At 41.9% G+C, this 26707-nt stretch overlaps 1 protein-coding gene across 1 annotated transcript in view; it reads right to left on the bottom strand.

Moving 5' to 3' along the window:
* AGBL1 (AGBL carboxypeptidase 1) overlaps window positions 1-22444 on the bottom strand; it is an 803597-nt gene extending 781153 nt beyond the window's left edge. The window contains 1 exon segment of the mRNA XM_082388897.1: window positions 22379-22444. Within this exon segment, the coding sequence (XP_082245023.1) occupies window positions 22379-22429 (51 nt within the window). The 5' untranslated portion in view covers window positions 22430-22444.
* Window positions 22445-26707: the final 4263 nt, after the last annotated feature.

Raw genomic sequence — 26707 nt, 5'->3', positions numbered from 1 at the left:
TAGTGAACCATCCCGTTCTCTCTGTAGATCCAAGCACTCGACAAACACAACAGAACACTGGGTTAGAGACTTTCAAGATGGCAAAGGAGTAAGACGTGGAGATCACCTTCCTCCCCACAAATACATCAGAAATCCATCTACATGTGGAACAACTCTTACAGAACACCTACTGAACACTGGCAAAAAACCTCAGACTTCCCAAAAGGGAATAGACGCCCTCAGGCGACCTACACTCAGAGGCGGGGCCAAATCCAAAGCTGAACCCCAGTGGCTGTGTGAACAAAGAAGAGAAAAGGAAATTTCCCCCAGCAGCCTCAGGAGCAGCGGATTAAATCCCCACAATTGACGTGATGTACCCTGTATCTCTGGAATACCTGAATAGAAAAAAAATCATCCCAAAATTGAGGCGGTGGACTTTGGGAGCAACTGTAGACTTGGGGTTTGCTTTCTGCATCTAATTTGTTTCTCCTTTATGTTTACCTAAGTTTAGTATTTAGACTTTATTATCATTGGTAGATTTGTTTATTGATTTGGCTGCTCTCTTCCTTTTCATTTTCTCTAATTTTTGTATTCTTTTATATATATAGATTTTTTTTTTTCCTTTTTCTCTTTTTCTGAGTGTGTATGTGTATGCTTCTTTGTGTGATTTTGACTGTATAGCTTTGCTTTTACCATTTTTCCTAGGATTCTGTCTGTCCATTTTTTGTTTTCTTTTGTTTTTTAGTATAGTTTTTAGTGCCTGTTATCATTGGTGGATTTGTTTTTTGGTTTAGTTTCTTTCTTTCTTTCCTTTTTTAATATTACTTTTTAATTTTTAATTTTTTAATTTTTTATTTTAATAACTTTATTTTATTTAATTTATTTATTTTTTTCTCCCTTTTCTTCTGAGCTGTGTGGCTGACAGGGTCTTGGTGTCAAGCCTGTGCCTCTGAGGTGGGAGAGCCGAGTTCAGGACATTGGTCCACCAGAAACCTCCCAGCTCAATGCAATATCAAACAGTGAAAACTCTTCCAGAGATCTCCATCTCAATGCTAAGATCCAGCTCCACTCAACGACCAGCAAGTTACAGTGCTGAACACCCTATGCCAAACAACTAGCAAGACAGGAACACAAACCCACCCATTAGCAGAGAGGCTGCCTAAAATCATAATAAGGCCACAGACACCCCAAAACACACCACCAGACACAGTCCTGCCCAGCAGAAAGACAAGATCCAGCCTCATCCACCAGAACACAGGCACCAGGCCCCTCTACCAGGAAGCCTACACAACCCACTGAACCAACCTTAGCCACTGGGGGCAGAAACCAAAAACAATGGGAACTGTGAACCTGCAGCCTGCAAAAAGGAGACCCCAAACACAGTAAGTTAAGCAAAATGAAAAGACAGAGAAACACACAGCTGATGAAGGAGCAAGGCAAAAACCCACCAGACCAAATAAATGAAGAGGAAATAGGCAGTCTACCTGAAAAAGAATTCAGAGTAATGACAGTAAAGATGATCCAAAATCTTGGAAATAGAATGGAGAAAATACAAGAAACGTTTAACAAGGACCTAGAAGAACTAGAGCAAACAAACAATGATGAACAACACAATAAATGAAATTAAACATTCTCTAGAAGGAATCAAAAGCAGAATAACTGAGGCAGAAGAATGGATAAGGGACCTGGAAGATAAAATAGTGGAAATAACTACCACAGAGCAGAGTAAAGAAAAAAGAATGAAAAGAATTGAGGACAGTCTCAGAAACTTCTGGGACAACACTAAACGTACCAACATTCTAATTATAGGTGTCTCAGAAGAAGAAGGGAAAAAGAAAGGGACTGAGAAAATATTTGAAGAGATTATAGTTGAAAACTTTCCTAATATGGGAAAGGAAATAGTCAATCAAGTCCAGGAAGCATAGAGAGTCCCATACAGGATAAATCCAAGGAGAAACACACCAGGACACATATTAATCAAACTATCAAAAATTAAATACAAAGAAAAAATATTAAAAGTAGCAAGGGAAAAACAACAAATAACATAAAAGGGAATGCCCATAAGGTTAACAACTGACCTTTCAGCAGAAACTCTGCAAGCCAGAAGGGAGTCACAGGACATATTTAAAGTGATGAAAGGGAAAAACCTACAACCAAGCTTACTCTACCCAGCAAGGATCTCATTCAGATTCAACAGAGAAATTAAAACCTTACAGACAAGCAAAAGCTAAGAAAATTCAGCACCACCAAAACAGCTTTATAACAAATACTAAAGGAAATTCTCTAGGCAGGAAACACAAGAGAAGGAAAAGACTTACAAAAACAACCCCAAGAAACTGGTAATAGGAACATACATATCGGTAACTACTAAAATGTAAATGGATTAAATGCTCCAACCAAAAGACATAGACTGGCTGAATGGATACAAAAACAAGACCCATATATATGCTGTCTACAAGAGACCCACTTCAGACCTAGGGACACATACAGACTGAAAGTGAGGGGATGGAAAAAGATATTCCATGCAAATGGAAATCAAAAGAAAGCTGGAGTAGCAATTCTCATATCAGACTAAATAGACTTTAAAATAAAGACTATTACAAGAGACAAAGAAGGACACTATATAATGATCAAGGGATCGATCTTCCTCTTGGAAGATATAACAATTGTAAATATTTATGCACCCAACATAGGAGCACCTCAATACATAAGGCAAATACTAACAGCCATAAAAGGGGAAATCGACAGCAACACAATCATAGTAGGGGACTTTAACGCCCCACTTTCATCAATGGACAGATCATCCAAAATGAAAATAAATAAGGAAACACAAGCTTTAAATGATACATTAAACAAGATGGACTTAATTGATATTTATAGGACATTCCACCCAAAAACAACAGAATACACATTTTTCTCAAGTGCTCATGGAACATTCTCCAGGATAGATCATATATTGGGTCACAAATCAAGCCTTGGTAAATTTAAGAAAATTGAAATCCTACCAAGTATCTTTTCCAACCACAAGGCTATGAGAATAGATTTCAATTACAGAAAAAAAATCTGTAAAAAAAACCAAACACATGGAGGCTATATACACTACCAAATAACCAAGAGATCACTGAAGAAATCAATGAGGAAATCAAATAATACCTAGAAACAAATGACAATGAAAACACGATGACCCAAAACCTATGGGATGCAGCAAAATCAGTTCTAAGAGGGAAGTTTATAGCAATACAATCCTACCTCAAGAAACAAGAAACATCTCAAATAAACAACCTAACCTTACACTTAAAGCAATTAGAGAAAGAAGAACAAAAAACAAGAAAGTTAGCAGAAGGCAAGAAATCATAAAGATCAGATCAGAAATAAATGAAAAAGAAATGAAGAAAACAATAGCAAAGATCAATAAAACTAAAAGCTGGTTCTTGGAGAAGATAAACAAAATTCATAAATCATTAGCCAGACTCATCAAAAAAAAAAGGGAGAAGGCTCAAATCAATAGAATTAGAAATGAAAAAGGAGAAGTAAAAACTGACACTGCAGAAATACAAAGGATCATGAGAGATTACTACAAGCAACTATATGCCAATAAAATGGATAACATGGAAGAAATGGACAAATTCTTAGAAAAGCACAACCTTCTGAGACTGAACCAGGAAGATAAAAAATATAAACAGACCAATCACAAGCACTGAAATTGAGACTGTGATTAAAAATCTTCCAACAAACAACAGCACAGAACCAGATGGCTTCACAGGCAAATTCTATCAAAATATAGAGAGGAGCTAACACCTATCCTTCTCAAACTCTTCCAACATATAGAAGAGGGAGGAACACTCTCAAACTCATTTTACAAGGCCACCAACACCCTGATACCAAAACCACACAAAGATGTCACAAAGAAAGAAAACTAAAGGCCAATATCACTGATGAATAGAGATGCAAAAATCCTCAGCAAAATACTAGCAAACAGAATCCAACAGCACATTAAAAGTATCATACACCATGATCTAGTTGGGTTTATCCAAGAAATGCAATGATTCTTCAATATATGCAAATCAATCAATATGATAAACCATATTAACAAATTGAAGGAGAAAAATTATATGATCATCTCAATCGATGCAGAAAAATCTTTTGACAAAATTCAACACCCATTTATGATAAAAACCCTCCAGAAAGTAGGCATAGAGGGAACTTACCTTACAGAATAAAGGCCATATATGACAAAGCCACAGCCAACATCATTCTCAATGGTGAAAAACTGAAACCATTTCCTCTAAGATCAGGAACAAGACAAGGTTGCCCACTCTCACCACTATTATTCAACATAGTTATGGTAGTTTTAGCCACAGTAATCAGAGAAGAAAAGGAAATAAAAGTAATCCAAATTGGAAAAGAAGAAGTAAAGCTATCACTGTTTGCAGATGACATGATACTATACATAGAGAATCCTAAAGATGCTACCAGAAAACTACTAGAGCTAATCAATGAACTTGGTGAAGTAGCAGGATACAAAATTAATGCACAGAAATCTCTTGCATTCCTATACACTAATGATGAAAAATCTGAAAGAGAAATTAAGGAAACACTTCCATTTACCATTGCAACAAACAGAATAAAACACCTAGGAATAAACCTACCTAGAGAGACAAAAGACCTGTATGCAGAAAGCTATAAGACACTGATGAAAGAAGTTAAAGATGATACCAATAGATGGAGAGATATACCATGTTCTTGAATTGGAAGAATCAACATTGTGAAAATGACTATACTACTCCAGGCAATCTACAGATTCAATACAATCCCTATCAAACTACCAATGGCATTTTTCACAGAACTAGAACAAAAAATTTCACAATTTGTATGGAAACACAAAAGACTCTGCATAGCCAAAGCAATCTTGAGAAAGAAATACGGAGCTGGAGAAATTAGGCTCCCAGACTTAAGACTCTACCACAAAGGTACAGTAATCAACACAATATGGTACTGGCACAAAAACAGAAATATAGATCAATGGAACAGGATAGAAAGCCCAGAGATAAACCCACGCACATATGGTCACTGTATTTCTGATAAAGGAGGCAAGAATATACAATGGAGAAAAGACAGCCTCTTCAATAAGTGGTGCTGGGGGCTTCCCTGGTGGCGCAGTGGTTGAGAATCTGCCTGCCAATGCAGGGGACACGGGTTTGAGCCCTGGTCTGGGAAGATCCCACATGCCGCGGAGCAACTGGGCCCGTGAGCCACAACTGCTGAGCCTGCGCGTCTGGAGCCTGTGCTCTGCAACAGGAGAGGCCGCGATAGTGAGAGGCACGCGCACCGTGATGAAGAGTGGCCCCCGCTTGCCACAACTAGACAAAGCCCTCTCACAGAAACGAAGACTCAACACAGTCATAAATAAATAAATAAATAAATTTAAAAAAAAAAAAGTGGTGCTGGGAAAACTAGACAGCTAAGTGTAAAAGAATGAAATTAGAACACTCCCTAACACCATACAAAAAAATAAATTCAAAATGAATTAAAGACCTAAATGTAAGGCCAGACACTATAAAAGTCTTAGTGGAAAACATAGGCAGAACACTCTATGACATAAATCTCAGCAAGATCCTTTTTGACCCACCTCCTAGGAAAATGGAAATAAAAAAAAATAAGCAAATGGGACCTAATGAAACTTAAAAGCTTTTGCGCAGCAAAGGAAAACATAAACAAGACGAAAAGACAACCCTCAGAATTGGAGAAAATATTTGCAAATGAAGCAACTGTCAAAGGATTAACCTCCAAAATTTACAAGCAGCTCATGCAGCTCAATATCAAAAAAACAAACGACCCAATCCAAAAATGGGCAGAAGACCTAAACAGACATTTCTCCAGAGAAGATATACAGATTGCCAACAAACACATGAAAGGATACTCAACATCACTAATCATTAGAGAAATGCAAATCAAAACTACAGTGACCTATCACCTCACACCAGTCAGAATGGCCATCATCAAAAAGTCTATAAACCATAAATGCTGGAGAGGGTGTGGAGAAACAGGAACCCTCTTGCACTGTTGGTGGGAATGTAAATTGATGCAGTCACTATGGAGAACAGTATGGAGGTTCCTTAAAAAACTAAAACTAGAACTACCATACCACCCAGCAATCCCACTAATGGGCATATACCCTGAGAAAACCATAATTCAAAAAGAGTCAGGTACCACAATGTTCACTGCAGCTCTATTTACAATAGCCAGGACATGGAAGCAACCTAAGTGTCCATCAACAGATGAATGGATAAAGAAGATATGGCACATACATACAATGGAATATTAGTCAGCCATAAAAAGAAAAGAAATTGAGTTATTTGTAGCGAGGTGGATGGATCTAGAGTCTCTCATACAGAGTGAAGTAAGTCAGAAAGAGAAAAACAAATACCATATGCTAACACATATATATGGAATCTAAAAAAAGTAAAAAATAAAAAAGGTTCTGAGGAACCTAGGCACAGGACAGGAATAAAGATGCAGATGTAGAGACTGGACTTGAGGACACAAGGAGGGGAAGGGTAAGCTGGGACGAAGTGAGAGAGTGACATGGAAATATATACACTACCAAATGTAAAATAGATAGCTAGTGGGAAGCAGCCACATAGCACGGGGAGACCAGCTTGGTGCTTTGTGACCACCTAGAGGGGTGGGATAGGGAGGATGGGAGGGAAACGCAAGAGAGAGGAGATATGGGGATATATGCATATGTATAGCTGATTCACTTTGTTATAAAGCTGAAACTAGCACACCATTGTAAAGCAATTACACTCCAATAAAGACGTTAAAATAAATAAATAAATAAATAAATAGGTAAATAGATAAATAAATAAATAAAAACAAAAAAACACTGGGTTACAATACCGCACAGAAGTTATCCATACATCAAGCTGAACACACATTTATTTGTACATTATTATTCATATAAGTTTTGTGCCTCTGCCAGTTTCAGAATTAAATAACAGCATGGGGAGCAAGAAAGACATTTGGTAGCAAAGAGAAAAGGGATTCTCAGATGAGAATTGAAGAGATGGAGGGCTGAGTTGGCAGGTCACTCTATAAATACTAGCATATCTTTGGATATTCCATGTGACTCGTAAGTTAAACCAAATAAAACTGTATATATAAAACTAATTCACTTTCACAGACCTCATTGAATTGGGTCTGAGAACTGACTCGCTACCAAGAAGAGTTGGAAAGATCCATAAAAAGAGCCAAGATTGGGTTGGTCCAGAAGAGAATAAGACATATTAGTTTGTTCAATAGCACTTGAGCTCTAAAACTTAAGGGATGAATTCATCACATGGAAGCATTTATATTCAAAGATTACTATCGGCCCTGCCTCTGCGAAAGGCTGAGCATCAGTCCTGGAACTAGTACATGCTCAATAAGGGTCTCTCCCCTCTGCTTCTCTCCTCTTGCCCCTTCTCTTCTTGCACCTCCTCCTCACCTTCTTCCTCCTCATCATAATAATGTCATCATCATCATTATTTATGTATTGATATAAATTGGTTTTATGATAGAAGCAAGGAGGCTTCATGGTCTCAATTCTTGGTGAATATTCAGAATGTAGGACTAACTGAATGAAGGGTGCTGGCCCCACTAAGGTGAACACCTTTACTAGCCTCAAGAAAGATAATTTTCCTGATTTGTTTATGGAGGAAATGGGTATGGACATAGAATTCCAGCCATCCTTTGGTCGGCTACTGCAGGTCAATTGAATAGGCCATGCCAAATCCTAACATTGGGGGATGAAAGGATGCCAAGACTAGGATGAACTGTTTATTACCATAGCTGAGTAAAGAATCAGAAACAGTAACTCTAGTTAAGCTTAGAATACAGCTGAAATGCTAGAGAAGACTCAGAGTTCTATTCCTGATAGTGATTAACATAGGCAGAGGTGATAGAACTCTGAAAGCAGGCCAATAGGTTTGGGCAACCTGGTACAGGGTCCAATACCTGGACGATATCACGGGAAGAATTTTCAAGGGCCCTCCTATTAATGCCTAAATGACCTGGGATAAACTGGCTAACTCCAAGTCAGCATGGAAACAGCATCTGAACAAGAAACTGGTGGTCTCAGGATGACAGGACCATACATTGTGCTACTTCAGATCAGTCATCCCTGAGGACAGGAAGCTAGATGTAGGGTAGAGCTGTGCTAGGCTACCAAAGGGAGTGTCTACCACCTATGAGAGGCTCTTTCTTCCAGGGGTATTGGGAGAACTGAAGCCTTGCATTCTCGTTGCTAGTCATCATGGCTACATTTCAGATATGGTGTGCTCATATTAGAAACCCTATCCAATAAATTTAATTCCTCAAGCTTCTGGTTGGTACTCAATCTAATAGATGTATGACCTTTAAAAAGAAGTATAACTCATAAATATTTTCTCTCTAATATTCCTTTCCCACAAGGAGAGAATCATGGAATAACATAATTTCACCCTAAAGGCTACCTAATCCAGATTTTCTTCGAAGGTCAGAAATCTCCTACTGAGAGTATATGACCTGGATTTGGATGTCACAGGAGACATAGCATTGAATTTCACTGAATCACATACAGAAAAACATTTATTCCCAGTAAAGTGTTTATTCTTCTTTTAGGGAATGTCTGTTAACATCTTAGTTATTAGTATATTTCCAATTATTTTCCAATAGTTGCTAATCTTTTTAGAAAGCAGAGAGCAGGCTCAGAGACTCTACAGGCAAGTGTCTAGCTGGACTTTAACAGCATTGCATTGTTTATATTAAATTTATTTTTGTCGCTACTTTCTATTTTTGCTAAGTACTACTGCTACATCTATGGTTGTATATAAAGTGCCACCTTAAGTTACATTAAGTTAAAATGAATAAATTTGCTGAAATAAATCATGTTAAGTAAACAATAGTATCGTTGATCCAAAATATGAAAAAAAAAGTATGAAAGTAGCATACAAATGACTAAATTTGAGGAAAATATTATCTCATTCCTACTCCTGTTCTTTTTAAAGATGAGGGAACTGTGACCCAGGGGGTTATGTGGCTTGCCCAAGATCACAGAGTCAATTAGCAGCAAAACTAGGATTTGAACCTAGGTAGCTTGATGCACAGTCTTATCAGTTGTCACCTGTAGTGGATGCTACAGCTGTGCCTCTTGGGTCTCCCCTTCGGGACTGAGGCACTCATCCCCCAAACCAAAGGGAATATTAGTGACTGACAGCTCTCACCTGAGTCCCTCTTTGGGAACTGCTGTCCGGATGAAGAGATCTCTAAGGTCATGTCCTCTCTCTGGAAGCAGCCTATAACTTTAGAATGCAGCCCATAACTCTAGAATGAAGTGCTTCCTTCTAGATAGTTTATGACCTGATTTTCAATTTTTTCTTCAGCCAGGTGTAATCTGCAGTTAAATCTATCCATTGAGTTCTTAATTTTGGTTATTTATTTTTCAGTTGAAGAATTTCTATTTGGTTCCTTTTCAAATCTGCTATATCACATCGTATATATTATAGTTCAATGCCAAATTTTTCAAACTTGATTTTAATCTCTTTGAACATAGTAACCAAAGCTTTCTTACATTCTGTGACTGGTAATTCTCGTTTCTGGAGTACAACAGAAATCTGTTATTTCTTTTTTTCTTCTTTTTTTTTTTTTAATTGAAGTATAGTTGATTTACAATGTTGTGCCAATCTCTGAAGTACAGCAAAGTGACTCAGTTATACACATTCTTTTTTTATATTCTTTTCCATTATAGTTTATCACAGGTTATTGAATATAGTTCCCTGTTTCTGCTGGTGTTTACTCATATTGATTTATCTCCCCTTGTCCTTGGTTTCCAAATTATTTGTAGAATTAATGTAAGGCCTCGTACGATATTTTCTTGCACTGATTTTAATTTGCTACAACCAGCACCTGGAAGCTCTAGGAACCTGAGACTGCCCATTCAAGTCTTAGGATTTTCTGGGCCACCCAGATGAGTTGAAGAATGGCTCAGTGTAAAGATTAGTTTATGTATGGTTCACCTTTATTTCTAGGAAGCATCCCTCCAGGTCTCAGCCCAAAAGCAGACAGTAGTTTACCAGGGTCCCCATTCTTGGCAAGCCCTATATTCCAACTCCTTTTCTTCTAGACATGCAAAGCTACAGAACATATGATTTAATCTTTCCAGCCACACCTTCCAAAATAGTAAATGCCTCCAAAGCAGAAGTGCCAGAATTTTGCTTATCTCTCTGGGTTTCCCACCTCTTCTGTCCTCAGATCATTAAATGTTCATTATCTCACTAGAATATGGATGCTTTTTAGAAAAAAATTATGTATATTATATCTATATTTTAAACTGTCTCCAACACAAGTGTTGGTCTGAATTACCTAATCAATCTATTACTCAGGAAGAGAAGGTCATGGAATATTGGAGATTGTTTGAGGTGCCCCTTCTTCCAAGAGTACACTGGGCATGTTGTTATACCTTCAATTATAATAATACTTTATAATTATTTGTTCATATGTCAACCCGAGCAATCACATGGCATAGATTCTTATTCAAACTGTAGGCAAATCTAAGATTCAAGTGCTTAGTTACAGTGCAGATGTATGATTATCTAGAGAAAGTGTCTGTAACTTTCAGGAGATTCTCAAATGTATATCTGGTTCCTCTAGATACGTACAGTGAGCTCTGGGAGGACAAGGACCATGTCATATTTATTTTGGGATTCTCCCTGCCCAGTAAAGGTTTGTTGAAAAATAAAGAGCAACTATAATAAAGCAAAGCATAGATGGTTTAAGAGAAAGGTACAAATGCTTAGATGCTACTTCAGAAGAGAGAGAAAAATATCACCTACACAATTTACCAAAAGAGGCTTTTTTTGAAAAGTAACATTACAGTTGATCCATCAAAGGTACTTATAATTTTCACAAGTATAGATCAGATATGAAAGATGTTCAAGGCAAAGTTGGGATGTGGATATAAAAAGAATATTGTGACCAGTTTGGAGGCATGAAAGATATATCACAATTGGACAGAATTGTGGGGTTTCTTCTATGTGACTAGAATTCACCTCTACTATTCCAACCTTAAAGAGCTCCATTCCATGAAACAAAACCCAAGTAAATACCTTGAGAGAGTGAAATCTTATGGTGTGGCTTATTACCCTGAAATTGTTCACAAAAATTTGCGTGAGCATTTATCTGGGGAAAGTGTCTTTAGCTTTCAATGGCATCAGAAAGGAATCTATGGGACCTCCCTGGTGGTCCAGTGGTTAAGACACCTCGCTTCCACTGCAGGGGGTGAGTGTTCAATCCCTGGTCGGGGAACTAAGATCCCACATGCCACGGGGTGCAGCCAAAAAAAAAGGAATCTGTGACACCCCACTCCCTGGAAGAAAAAAGAATGAAAAGATTAAGAATAGTTTTAAAAAAAAAGACCACATATGAATTAACATAAGTACATAGGCATAGCTGAACATGTTACAGCAGCTGAGTCTTCAGATCTTCCCCAGGGACTTGGAGTAATGATAATACTGTGTTCTCAGCCAGTCACCACAGAATAAAATGGTCCATGGAGCAAAGGAGGGCAGGTGTGACTGCAGCATTCTGGATCTCTCTCTTCCTGACATTAGTCATTAACATTTGGAAGAATTTCAGTAGGAAAGTATCTGAGGAATAAGATTCTTGAACCTTGCCACCCACTACCTAGCACAGTCTCTGGCACGAGGGAAGCATTCAATAAATGAATGAACCATTAACAAGAGAGTCATAATATACCAAGGAAACAGATGATATTTCTGTTAGGAATTTCTGCTAGGAATGGGCACATTCCTAGCACTTAAGTCTGAAAACCATCAAAACAGAGTATGCTGGCCCAGGAGATTCGAGTCAAACAGAAAGACAGTGGCAGCATCCAAAATCAACTCTGGCCTCCTGAAGCCCAGCCAAGAAACCTATATATGTTTATTTTAAATAAACATTTATGTCAAATGTAAAATTTCCAAACACTATGAAGCAGAGCTCTATTAGATGTTACAGAACTGGGATCTTCCAGTAAAAGAAATTTTAAGCATATAAATTTGTTTACTGTTGCCATGTACTGGTGAAGTGTGGTATGGCAGAGAAGCTCTATGAAAGCAACAACACTTAAGAAAAAGAGAATGGTATGGAGTTAAATTCAAACATCATTAAGTATAAGAGTTAGATCCTGGGGAAAATGTTTCATGGCCAAAAATAATTCATGAAAGAAAAGTTTGATAAAGTTGACTATTAAAATGCAACACATAAAACATCAAAAAACGAAAATAAAACATAAGCCAAGTCAAATTTAAGTGAAACGCTAGAAGAAACTATACTTCTATTTATTTAAGTTATATCACAAAAGATTGAGCTGGGTCTATATGTGCTGGCTTGAAATATGTGCAATTATACTGACATGTAGGAAAAGCAAATTGAATAACAGTGTGTTAAAATGATATACACACATAGACATAGTTATAGAAATATACATATTGCTATATGTATGTAAACATATAAAAGAATATACAGCAGGCATTTGTGTGGTTGTCTTAGGGATCAGGATTTGATGGGGTGATTTTTACTCCCTAAAATTTATATCTATATTTTAATTAAATTTTTGCAATCACGAGCTTGTATTACTTCTTTAATCAGGAAAAAAATGTGTAGTGGTAAAAAGGACAGGTAAAAGGAAAAGAGACTGTAGCTTGATGAGTAATAGCAATGAGTAATAAGCAAGCTAGATAGAGTCAGACTGTGCCTGAGTTCACATCCTGACCCTGCGACTTAAAGGTTATGTGACCTTGACAAGGGCCTTGTGTTCCTCATCTGTAAAATGCAGATAATAGTCGTACCCACCTCATAGGATTGTTGTGAGGACTGCATGAGATAACACATGTCACATGCTTAGACTTCTTCCTGGCACAGAGTCAGTGCTCAACAAATGTGAGCAGCTCATGGCAAAAACATTTCTTGAATTTTAATATCCACTTTCAAATAATACCTATTCAAATATTATCATTCTAGCCTCTTCCTTAGTCTAAAATTTTAGCTGTGGTTTGGGGAATTTTTTTCCTTTAGGGTATATGATATATATTTTATGATTTAATAATGAAAGTCAAGGAGAAAATGGAATTTTCTTATAGTGACTTCTAAATCTACCTACTGTGAAAAGTAAAAAATATCTGCATCATCAGGGGGGTTTCCTGGATTAATCTGAGTTTTAAGAGGGATGGGATAAGGATGCCTATGGGTCAGAAATTTAGGGCATTGGGCTGTACTGATTGGTGGGATCTGAAGATTAGAGATGTTAACACACATTGAACTTGGGTTTGTTTGGTTTTTTTTAAGAGTAGAGGGAGAATTCATTACTGACCATTTATTGAAGAAGCTGCCTTCTCTCCAAGTTCCCTAGGGGAAGTTTCATCAGATATCCCAACTCTGAAATCTGACCCTGCCTTTCATCTGAAACCTGAGGCTAATGCTGTTCTTATCACCATCTGGCCTCCTGATCAGAAGCGGAATGGCTCTCTTGAGCCTCTAGGAAGAACCTTTTTCTAAACCTCCACATCTGTCACTTATATTCTTTCTCCCAATCAAGTAAGGATTAGAATTCATGTAACTCAAGGCCCACAGATAGATCGTAGAGTCATCAGTTTGTGGAATTCACCAAGCAGAGGAATGACCCTAGGTCTCCAATAGATCTAACTTTGTATCAACTCAGATCAGAAATGTTTCAACAAGCCAGAGGTTAGTTTCCAGATCAGGAGAAATTCAACCCTCACAGACCAGCAGTGATTTATCATGGCATTGGTCTACAACCATTGTTTCCCAAATGTGCTCCATGGATTTCCCAAATGTGCTCCATGGATTCTTAAAATCCTGGGGGATACTAGCGGGGTTTTGCTATAAAAAATTATCCCATCTCTAAGATGGTTTAGAAATGCCATATAGTATATCTCCAACTTGATAATATACATGCACATTCATCTTATTATTCAATCAATAAGTATTTATTGAGCATGTACTATGTCCTAGATAGTGCTTTAGGTAGTAGGGATAAAGGTGAACAAGACAGATGAGATCCCTACCCTGGTGCAAGAAAGCAGAGAAGATACAAACAAGCATCAGGAAATGGCAAGTTCTATGCAGAGAGTCAAACTAGAGAGGTGGGACAGAGTGACTGGGTAGTTCATTGGGCTGTCAGAGTATTCCTCTCTGAGTAAAAGACATTTAAACTGAGAGCTGTAGGACAGAAATGTTTGAAAAGCCTTTAAAAGATTGATTATTTTTCAGTAAAGAAATTAGTAAATATATTTACCCTGACATCTCAGATCCATCTGTCAACAAGACCCTTTGTGAGTAGAATACTCATTGGCATCCCAGGGAACACTGGTGTTCTGTGGAACCCAGTTTGAGAAGTGTTGGGCTGAACATGTCTTATGCTGGTAGCGCTGTTGCATGCAGACAATATCTGCAAGATACCTGTTGCACTGGTAAGTGCTGCTAAAATGACCTGAAATCCCACCTTGGAGGGCTGACAGACACAATCACTGCCTCCATGATACTTAGAAAATTGGAGGCAGTAGCAGTGGCAGGAAATGACATTCTGAAGTGTGCATTTCAGGTTCGGTAAGACTTGCCCCCAGAGGAACTCAGAGCATCATCTGATGTGCTGCCTTTGCAAGAAAGGCAGCCTGGGAGTTGAGGAGGACACCCATGGCACATGAGGGAAGCCCCCACTTGGCAGTTGGCAGCCCCAACAGGCCCCTGCTGCTCCATCACTCTCTTTCTGTCCCATCTCCCACCCCTACACCCTGCCTGTGCCCAAAGGACCTCCAGCCAGGGGTCCGCAATCTACCGCCAACAGCCAAGTCCAGCCCACTCCCTGTTTTTTGTACATAAATTTTACTGGAACTAAACCCATTCATTTGCACACTGTCTACAACTACAGTGGCAGGGTTGAACGGGTATGACAAAGATCTTGTGGCCAGAAAAGCCTAAAAAATTTGCTATCAGACCCTTAGCATTTGCTGACCCCCACTCGAGGCAGCTGTTCTCTGCCCTCTTGGCCAGTCCTGCCAGCCTTGCGGGAACAGCTGCTGTCTTCCCCACATGTGACAAGTGGGGGATCTCCATTCTCCTCAGCAGACACCTACCACCTGGGAAAATCGGTTCTGAATCTTCTCAATGCCCCTCCTTTTCCTCAGAGAGTTTATACACCTGGTGAGAAAGCATCCACTGGTGTCAGATTCCCTCCACTCAAATTCCAGCTTTGCCACTCACTCACTTTGTGACCTTGAGAAGTGTGTTAACCTCTCCAACCTTGTTTGAGAGCTTTAAAATGAGGATAATAATACCACCCACCTCCTTGGGTTGTTGTAAGGATTAAATGAGATGTTGCATGTGAAGGACTTTGCACAGCTCCTTACGTGTAGAAACTGTTTAATAAATGTTAGTTATTATTATAACCATTATTATGAATGGGACCAAGTAGAGGGAATTAGACACATAAAACATGACAAAGTCCTCCATGCGAAGCATCTCAAGCCACTTTCAACTAACAAATATGAATTAAGCAAGTTAGGGCAAGGGTGTGGAGTACCCAAAATGCTCATAAATTAATGGTATTTACAGGGTTAATAGGTGTTTATTTTGGAGCACTCATTTTTGAAAAATATCATCATCTACTACAGCTGACCATACATGTATCCCATGACCCCTCGACTCCACTCTAGGTATTTACCCAACAGACACGTGTACCTACCTTCACAAAAACATGCACTGGAATGTTCATAGCAGCCATATTTGTTATAGCCAAAAAAAGAAAACTACCCCAAATATCATGAGCTCTAGAATGGATAAATAAACCGTGGAATGTTCAGGCAACAGAATGCTCTTCAGCAATGACAGTGAGAACAATCTACAGCTGTATCAAAAGGGGGACTCTCACAATGCTGAGTGAAAGGAGCCAGACACAAAAGAAGATTGACTGTGGGGTTCTAGTTACATGAAGCACGAAGCATGCAAGACTGATCTGTGGGGTTAGAGATCAGGGCAGTGGTTACAATGGGGGAGCAGGGCTGGAAGTGGGGGTGTGAGGGGTCCTCTGAGATGCTGGGAGTTCACTTCGTCTGGGTGCTGGTTACATGGGTGTATTCATTTTGCAAAATTTTATAAGGAAGGAAGGAAGGAGGGAGGGAGGGAAAGGGGGAGGGGAAGGCAGGGAGGGAGGGATGGAGGGAGGGAGGGGGAAGGGAGGAAAAAAATATGTATTGAGCGCATACTCTGTGCCATTCTGTTTTCTTCCACACTCTTTGCTCTACTCATTCTTGTATTCTTGGCATCTCTGCTGTTGATCTCTTCCTCACCCTACACCACATTCTTTTCTCTAATGAGAATCTGATTTGCGGATCCGTCACTTTGAAGGAGCCGTGCAGTATTCACTCTGTGAAAAAATACAGATCCCACAACCTTTGACTTCCTACATTTCAGGGCTGGCACAAGGATATGGAGGTCACACCCAAGTGGATGCATTTCCGTGTGCCTATTTCTGAAATATGAAGAAGCACCTTATCTGTTTGATTTATAGCTGCCTGTCCCATGCTTACAGATATGGTACAGAGATTGGTAACCCAGACCAGCTTCTCTTCCCTGGTTGCGTACTTCCCCAGCTCCCAGGGCTCAAACCCAGACTATGTTTGGCTTTCATCAGAATAGTTCCAGTTTTAGCAACTGAGTTGTGGAGTACATGTTGCCAGGTTATGAATTTCCACAGAGAGAAATTCTCTGTTGGCCATTTGCCTCAACATGTCCCCAGCAATGGCAAATTTCCAATTACACCTCAAAGCCATGCAGGCCTCTGTCCCTCACCTGCTGCCCTGCGGAGGTGGGTGCTCAGGGAGGCGGTCACATCCAGAATCTGGGCTCAGGGGATGGAAACTCAGAGTGCTCTCAATTCCCAAAAGTGAGGATGGGACTTTTGGACTCAACTCTGGTCATCTTAATGCAGACATGTTATGAGAGCTGCTTTGACACAAGGACATTTGAATGCTGCCTCTAAAATAATTTGTGTTTCTTCCAAATTAAAAAAAAAAAAAAAAAAGTTTAAATAGTTCTGCTTCTCCAATTCCTGAGCCTTAATCCATCTCAGCCTTTCCCCCTGGAGGGGGACTAGGGATGGACAGTGGCTGAGGCGGTGTGGGGAGGGGAGTGAGATGCAGAGTTAAGTGACAGGAAAGGGCTAAAGGCTGGGAATGGATAGGAAGAGGACCAGGATAAAAGGTAGGTCAAGGATGGGGAGGTTGCAGGGAACACATCACATCCCTTGGCAACAAAAAGCAGAGATGCAGTCATGTCTAACGTCCCCCATCCAAATAGCTTTTCAACGGTCACCTTGGCTGAATGTCCTGTAGCGCCCATCACCTACCTTTAGGGATAGGCAGCCATCACCAAGGGCGTGATCGGATCTGAAGCTTGCCACTCAAGGCTCTCTAGCATTTAGGCAAACTGCCATTTCAATCTCCTTTCTTCCCCTTCACGAATTTTCTGTTTTAATCAAACTCAGTGCCACGGCAAATACCCTGAATACTCTCCACACTTTCCTGACATAGGAAAGATCACTGGGGACCCTTATCACCCTCTTAACTGCACCTTCCTCTGTTGAAATCTGACCCATTTTCCAAGGTCTTCCCTGAATATCCAGTGAAGAGGAGACTCTTGTCCCAAATTACACCGAATTTTTTTTGATGTTTATGTTTACCATGGCGTTCATCACATGCAAACTTGCTCTACAAATATTTTTATCCTCCTATCTTACCCCTTGAACACTGTATTTTCATGAGGGCAGGGACTGTGTTTAATTATAATAATTGCTATTTGTCAGGCACATAACTCCTTTTTACATGCATTTTCTCCAAACATATAGTAAGCTCATGGGTAGATACTATAATTCTCATTTTACAAATGAAAAAAGTTTCAGCAAAGAGAAGTTCAAAAGTTTGTCCTGAGTCACACAAGTTTTGAATGGCTGAACCAAGATCCAAAGACCTTGCTCTTCTTGATGTATCATCCTACCCAATACTCTGAATTTCTTCTAGCACATAGGATAGCTACGGAGGGTTGGATGGATAGATAGATATTAAAAATATCCAATTGACCCAAATCAAAACTGTTACCTTCCTTTATCAGGAGTTATTTACCCAAATATCAATACAGGATGTGGAAGATTATTTTAGTTCTATTATGAAGAATCCATAACCCCTCGGTCTTCAGGTTCAGTCAGGTAAGGTAATACCCTCAAAATAAAGAGTGAGTGGGTATTCCCTAGGTCATGTAAGCACCGGAGACCAGTGCAAAGACCTAGGAGTGACAAGATCCTCTTCACATCTCTCCTCTAGGGATTTATTAAATTTCTGCCATTGAGACTTGAGCGGCTTATGAAGGTCAGGGTCCTCATCTGTAAGACAGACCAGCCACATCCCCCTCACAGGTGGCACAGAGAGTGATGTTAGGTAATGAACGTGAAAATTTGGCATAGAGTGGACCCTTAATCAATATTTATTTTTTCCAATCTCTAAGTCCAAGGAGTTTAAGAAACTGTGAAAGCAACAAGGTCTTAAAAAACAAAACACTATAGAAGGTCACCTCCCCACTCCCAGCTCAGCACAGGGCTCTATGCCTCCATTGCCCCCTTCATCCTCCAGTTTGACTGGCACCAAGTCATTCTTTAGACACTGACAGAGGCTATTTCTTGCCAATTTTGTCCCTTTTCCATTGGGCACTTGTCCTTTGGGCATTTTTCTTTTTCTTTGTTTCTACTGGTGCTTGAAATTAAGACAGATTTCAGTCTTAATTTAATAAGTCCTCCCTCTCTTGGTTTATTTCCACGTTTGTCTTGCGGTTGAGGCAGAAGTCTCCAAAAATAAAAACCTCAGAAAGCCTCAAATTTCACCAGCAGAGGAATCCTGTGATGTTTAGAAGGTCTGCACAATGTTTACTATCTAAAAGGAAAATTCTTCTCTTGATTTTTCCAAACCCTTCTGTTGATGTCCAAAGGGAAAGCTCAGTTTCTGCTACACCTAGCCCCATGTATGTACAATAGATGGATATTTCTACGTCCTCTGTGGAAAATTCTAGAAAGGAAATTTTTAAACACATGTTTTGGAAACAAAACTCCCAAGTTCTATGAATGAAACATATCAGTCATCATTCTTCAGCCCATCCCCTCCTTGCAGCCCAGGGGCTGAAATCACCTGTTGTCTTGGAAATATCCTTGGAGGAACAAGTCCAGGGGGAAAAGTGGAGTTGTCACCCCCTCCAGGTTTTCTATTATCTAAGCTCAATGCTAACTCAAGACAGGAAGCCCCACATCCTGCAGCCTCGTTGGCAATCCATAATAGATAATGTTCCTGGAGCCCAAGTTGAGAAATGAAGCTTTGCTATGCACATTTTGGCCAAGATGCAGACCTGGGATTCAGTTTGAGCAACTATAACGTAAAATAATAAAGTGCAAATGCAAACAGCAAAAATGTGCCCATATCACAGCTCAGAGTTGCCAAAGCTGACCAGATAATTATACATTTTTCATGTTTTGATAAAGTACTTAATTGGTATTTTGTGGGACGCCACTGGGTGAGGGCTCCCAGCAACAGGGCTGGCGTGGAGCCCACATCCTGCTACCCTGGCAGCTTCCCATCTTCCCCATTAGCTCAAACCACATGGAGAAATGAGAGCAGGACGAATGAGACACCTTCTTTTTTTTCCAAGTGTGTTGGAGTCCACCCAGGAAAAAAGCAGGGCAGGTTGATGAAAAGCCTAGGCAAGTGTTCCCAGCCTCTCCACTGTGTACTCAACTGGGGAAATCATAAAAACCAGAGTCATCTGAACTGCCATTTATAGTTTACAAGCACTTTTCAAATGGGTTCTCTTAATCCTGGCACAAAGAGCTGAGCAAAGTATTTTTATTGCCTCCCTTTTACAAATCTAGAAATGAAGGCTCAGAGAGGTTGAGGGACTTGCCTGAGGATTTACAGCTGGTAAGTGCCAGAAATGGGGCAGGATCCAGTTCTTCCTGTCTCTCATCTGTGCTCTGGGCTGTGTCCCCCCCATTCACCCAGGCCCTCATGAGTCAGTCTGATTTTCTGCCTCAACTAAAATGATAAAAGTCAGGGACTTGGAAAATGTCTGGGTAGAAATCTGATTCTCATACTTTCAGGACAGAGATAAGTCGGGGTAGGAAAAAAAAGAATCAGTTACTCCTTTCCCATCTGTACAGGAAAAGATAATAGGCAGAAAACTGATATTTCTTAATGATCTAGTTTATTTTGTCATTGTGGCCCAAAGAGGCAGAAGTGGTGATGTTCTGGAGTAGGGGGATTTCTACTGTCATATCATGGGGATATTGTCACCCCTGTGCTTGCTCTTTCTGGTCATCTGATCTCTCTTTCTCCCTTCCTTTGGCAACGTTCTGGGGTGCTTCTGAAAGATACGGGAAACTCATATCCTGAGCTCACGTTCTGCTCAGACATAACCACTGTCTTCCACAGAGGTTTGAGTAGCAGTACAAAGCCTTCGGTCTCTCACCATTGTGCACAAGGAAAGGAGGATTGGCTTGAATCCCTAAGACCTTTGGGATCCCCGATCAAAAGCACTTCAGCTAAGCCCTTCTCAGAAACTCTGCCAGGTTTAGTCCATGGGGATTGGGGATGGGAGTGGGGCATGAAACCCATCATGAAACATCATTCCACAGCATAACTGCTCCGGATTCTCTTTTTTTAAATTATGTCAGGGTTCTGACTTCTATTTTCAAGACAGAAACCAGGTTCAGGCAGGCACTTGGAGAGCGCTGGCTCAGGGCTCAGCCAGGAACCCAAGTCAATTCCACCACCAGATTCTGAGATCAACTAGAGCACACAGGGGAAGCGTGTTCTGGTTATTTTAGTGTTCTAGTTAATTGGGAACTAAGTAGGGTATATTGAACATAATTAAATCTTTCTTTGATGATTGAGAATCTTGCAATGCCCTGGAACAATCATTCTAAATATCAATTAGAAATCCCCACGGGTAGGAAGACAGGAGATTGAGTTCATCCTGCAGTGACTTCCAGGCCAAATGCAGATTTATTTTGAGGTCCACTCCCACCCCCAACACTCCTAGCCCAGAGGCATTCTTGCCTCTGATGCGTCAGATAGAATGAGTCAAAGACACTAGGTCCAAAGGATATTGAAGTTCTTTGGTGCTAGTCCCAGTGCCCCTATTAATTTGTTAAGTGACCTTAGGAAGCTTCTGAGACTCAATTGCCTTATCTGTGCACTGGAAGGTTGGATTTATTGGTTCTTCAACTTTTTATGGATATACATTTCCTTAAGAATTCGAGCAAAACTAAGCTTTTCAAAGCTGGGAAGTATGCACGTAAGTGCAAAACATTTACATTCTAAATCGGGGGCTGAGGGTCATGAAGACCCTTGAAGCCCATCCTCTTATGATACTCGTCCATGGACTTCAGGTTTAAAATCCTGGAGTAGAAGATCTCTTAGCTCCCTTTGAGCCCTGGCATTCCCTACATCTGGTTCAGTGCAAGCATCTACCCAAGTCTATAGAGCAGGGGTTCATTGACTTTAGTTGCACTTTGAGACCACCTGGGGAGTTTTCAAAGCTCCAGTGCCCAGGTTGCTCCCCAGATCATTTAAATCCGAATTTGGGTAAGCGGGCGTCAGCATTTTTTAACACCCTCCGGGAGTTTCTAATCTGCAGACAGGTTCACAAACTAATGCTCTGGGGTAGGAATTCTCAAAATTAGGAGTGAATAGAATCACGAAGAGGGCAAGGCAGATTCCAGGGCCCCTGCCCCTGGTGACTGCGGTTCCTTCCGGCAGATCCCGCCTGAGAAGATGCGCTGTTAGCGGGCATCTTAGGTAATTCCGACTCAGACTACTCTTTGGGAACTTGGTAACACCCATTCAGCAGAAGCCCAGAGGGGTCCTCTGCCCCGCTGCCGCTTTCCTCCTAGGCAGTTCTACGTACCCACCCCCAAGTCTCCTGCCCTGCTCAGGGAGAACTTGAACGGGTTTGCTTTTGCCAAACGGCTTTTTTCTCCATCTTTCTCATCTCGAGCAAACCTGGATCTTTTCGCCTGAGTATCTAACCCCACCAGGTTCAATAATTTAAGCAGAGCACTCCTCAACGCCGTCAGGTTTAATATTTAAACACCATAGCATCACTTAGGTCAGCCTCAAGGTGAGAGCTGCTGCTGACTCCGGTGTCACTGCTGTTTAGCAAACCAGGCCACTGGTGCCAGAGGGGACTGCGGGGAGAGCCCAGCTCCGAGGCAGGCCCGGCCCGCAAAGACCCAGCCGGCCGCGTTCTGCAGCTCTCCGCCTCTTCCTACCTGGAGCGTGCGTAGCAGGACCCGCAGCCCACTGGCTTCTTGTTCTGCCATCACCTCCTCGGGTCCGGGGGGAATCGGCTGCCTGCGGCCAGATCGGGGCTGGAGAGGCAGCGGCTTGCCAAGCTGACCTCGCTGCCCGGCTGGCGGGAGACTGCTGCACGGGGTGGGGGGGAGGCCTCAGCTGCACATGCTGCCGAGTGTGAAGTGACCGCACTGTAACCCTAGCCCTGGGCCCAGGCGCGGGTGCCCCCCGACTCCCACTGCGGGGATTAGGTGAGCCCCGGCCCGGGGAGGGCCGAGCATTTGGGCGCGGGGGTGGAGAGGGCCCCGGCGTGAGTCACTGACCCACCTCCAGGCCCACGCAGGAACCACCCTGAACGGCTGACAGACATTCCCAGCTGACCTGGTCAGACTCCCGGCAGAGGATCGCTCGGCCCTCCCCGCTGGTCCCCGGCTCCTTTATTTTGGTGTGTTGCTGGCTCCCGGGTAACAAGAGCCTGGAGAGCGCTTGCACAACCGTGGCCTTGCAGGGCACAGAAGCCCAGGGCTCCCTGAGGTCCCAGGCTTAGGGACTTGGAGCTCTGGCTGAGAAGGAAGAGAACGGCTCTGGACGTTTTCTACTAACCGGGTCCCTTATACTATAACCCTATCGAGGTGGTACTATTCTTATCACCCCTGACCCTCCTTTTACAAATGAGAAAACCCAGGCACAGAGATGTTAAGCCACAGGAGCAGAGCTTAGGAGTGTATGCCCGGCCTCCCATAGGTGAACTGGTACCAAAGCACCAGCACTGACCATTACACCATCCTGCCTCTTGCTGCTGCAGACGCATTGATCAAAGTAATGAGGGCTGGGAGCCCCCTCCCCTGCTTCAGGGAGAGTGGATGCCCTGGCTGATTTCCTCCAGACCAATGCAGGATCCATCATCTCTTTCTCTGTCTTCTGCTCGGAATGCGTCAGAAGAGCTTTAGTGGCTATTTGGCCACCTAGCCCCCTTCCCCCTGTCAACACCTAGGTGTCTTGTAGTCCTTTAGGTACTGGCTTCTCAGAGTGCGGTTGGAGCATCACCTGGCAGCTTGCTAGGCTCCACCCCAGAGCTCCTGAATCAGAATCTGCATTCTCACAAGATCCCCAGGAGATCCATAGCTGGTTAACAAAATTACTAGAGGATTAAAGTTCAGGAAGCCCCGATTTTGACCACATTGATGGCATGGCCACAAACAGTCCATGTGTTCGATGCCTGACAAGTTTTGTCCCTATCACTAGCACGCAGCAAGCTCCAAGCACAGTTTTCGCGTGTGAAATTGGAGAGTGAGCTCATTGAAGTTCATGACTGACAGAGAGCAAGCTAGGCAAGAGGGCCTGGACTCACAGCCAACACCCCCGTGCAGAGTTCAGGGAGCTTTTGTGAGCTTCAAAGCATCCAGCTGGCAGCTGCCCAAGCCCGTTGTGGTGACCCAGGAAAGGGAGTTTACATTTCCTGATCCTACTTGGCTGAAATGTGCCCAAGTCAGGAGACAGACAGCATCTCAGTTATTCCCTCTCAATGCTAAGCCTGACAAGCCCTCAAATTCAAGGACGAAATTCATGTGGTTCCTGCCCTCCAGAAACTTACACTCTTAATGGCTTTAAATATGAAGACCTTCCATGCAGGGAATGGACTATAATATCTCATGTTTATGGAGCTTGGGGGGTGGGGGCAGTTGACCCCTACACTTCCCACCACCTCTGATGACAGGAGGGAAGAAATAAAGGCCCCCTAGGGATTTCTTCCTTCTGTGAGGTGTGGAGCTTTTCAGGGTACACATTCTGTGATCCTTTAAGGTCCAGAGATGCAGGGAGGACTGAACTGTCCCATGTCATTACCTTAAGGGCAGATATCCATGCCCCTCGGCTGCAGGATAAAGAAAAAAGAAAGGGAGGAAGGAAAAATAAAACCTCCCTTCCAACGTATATCTCAAAACTAGTTTAAAGAAGAAAGCTACCTGGGGGGAGGGATACATTGGGAGATTGGGATTGACATATACACACTACTATATATAAAATAGATAACTAATAAGAACCTGCGGTATAGCACAGGCAACTCTACTCAGTACTCTGTAATGGCCTATATGGGAGAAGAATCTTAAAAAAAAAACAGTGGATATATGTATATGTATAACTGATTCACTTTGCTGTACACTGGAAACTAATACAACATTGGAAATCAACTATACTCCAATAAAAATTAAAAAAAAAAAGAAAGAAAAGAAAAGAAAAAGAAAAAAGCCATTTTGTAGTGAGAATTCACAAAAACAACCTCTGAGGACATAACTAAAGGCACTTTTGTGGTCACAGGCCCTTACGTTAGCATTGACGTAAAATCGGCCCCATTTGAACAGGGTCTCTTGGTTCGACTCGCTGGAATTGTGTAGGGCAGAGGCAAGGTGAAAACATTTATACATAAAGGGATCACTCTCTTCTACTCAGTGACCCCTTTCCCCTGCAGCACCATGAACCCTATGTTCAGTAAGAAATAAGGCAAGGAGTGGCTCCCTCCGTCTCACATGCCCAGCTTGGAGGCACCTCTCCATCACCCCTGACAAAGATCCACCTTCTGGGGAGTCTTCACCCACTTGCCCATGTGGATACACATGGACGCCAAACAAGGAGTAAAGGGTTGGTTTTGCCCTCTGATTTTCTAACGAAATTAGGTCTCGCCTCTAGCTTGTTTCAGCTCTCCATCATACCTTTAGCACATTCCTCTCTTGCTCCGCCAACACTTACACCACATCATTGCCCCGTAGAGACCTTAGCAACCCTGCTCCCCTCTCCAGCACAACCTCCTTTACTCTCAAGCTTTGAGAAAACCCCAGCAGTGCCCCCATCCAAACCTCCCTCTCCTGGATTCTATCTTAGTGAGACTCCAGTTCCATGAGTGGGCTGATTTATTCTGGCTGGAGTATAAACGAGTGATAGTAGCTTAGCGTGCACATCCCCATTAGTATTTGAATTTCAGCAGGGACTTTCCTAAAAGGCAGGAGCTGATACCCAAGCTTGGAATCCTCCTGGGCAATACAGGTATCCAGAGTAGACTGAAATGAGTGCTCACTACCCACATGGGGTAGCCAACAGGGGAAGGTCTGGCCCTAGGGAAGGTTAGGGAGGATGCTACTTTGTGTGGAATAGAAAGACCTTCTTACTTTCTTCACTCCATACCTTTTGAAGAAGGCATTTAGGGAAACTCAGATAGAACTCAGTCCTCTGGCTTCAAAGAAAGATACATTTAATGTGGTCCAGAGATTCCTGTTGCAGTTTCAGGAGGTCTCCAACACCACCTCCTGGTCCAGTAATTCACTAGAAGGACTCACAGAACTCAGCAAAGCTGTTATACTACAATTATGATCTATTATAGCAGAAGGATACAGATGAAAACCAGCAAAGGGAAGAGGCACACAGGGCAGGGTCCCAGAGAGACCGGGCATGAGTGGCCTGTTATGCTCACCCAAGACGTTGTGGGGACAATGCTTACTTCTCCCAGCAACAGTGGGTTCCAACACGCACAGAGTGTTGCCAGCCAGGGAAGCTCACCTGAGCCTGGCTGTCTAGGGATTTCATTGGAGGTTGGTCGTGTAGACATGACTGACCTTAGTCTCCAGCCCCTCCAGAGGTCAAGCTGACACCATGTGGCCCAAGGTCCCCACCTAAATTATATTGTTTACACAGTCTATCTAGCGTGGCCCAAGTCCCCCAGGCAAACAGACACTCTTCTCAGGCATCACATTCCAAGGACTTAAAGATCACCTCTCAGGAGCTGGGCAAGAGCCAGAACTTTATTTGCACGAGGTTAATCCTTTACTGCGCACCTGCCCTCTTCTCCTATAATCTCAGGCCCAAGAATCTCATAATATCTCGTGAATAAGCTGGAGAAATAAGCCCCGGCCTGTATAATTAGGAGGACCAAATAGCTGGTAGAATGTCAGTACTCAAAGAGTGGTGATTAATAAATTGGTGCTGATTCAGAGGGAGTTTCCTAATAGCATTCAGAGAGTTCCCCTGGCTCTTCCTATTCAACATTTTTTCTCAATGACTTGGATGAAAATACAAACTGCAAGCTTATCAGATTTTCTGATGACACCCAATTGAGAAACATAGAAATATGTCAGATTACATAGTTGGGATCCAAAAAGATTTCAGCAGCCTTGAGTGATGGACCAGATCCTACAGGATGAAATATAACAGAGCCAGGTGGACGCTCCTTTCCCTGGATCCTCAACACCAACTGTGCAAAAATAAGGTAAGATACTTGGCAAAGCAGTGTTGAACATGGAAAGGCTTGGGAGTTTAGC

Source organism: Balaenoptera borealis (assembly GCF_965194805.1).
Source record: "Balaenoptera borealis genome assembly, chromosome: 3".
Lineage (NCBI taxonomy): Eukaryota > Metazoa > Chordata > Mammalia > Artiodactyla > Balaenopteridae > Balaenoptera > Balaenoptera borealis.
Note: the sequence above shows the minus strand (reverse complement) of the source record. Positions and strands in the feature narration are given on the sequence as shown.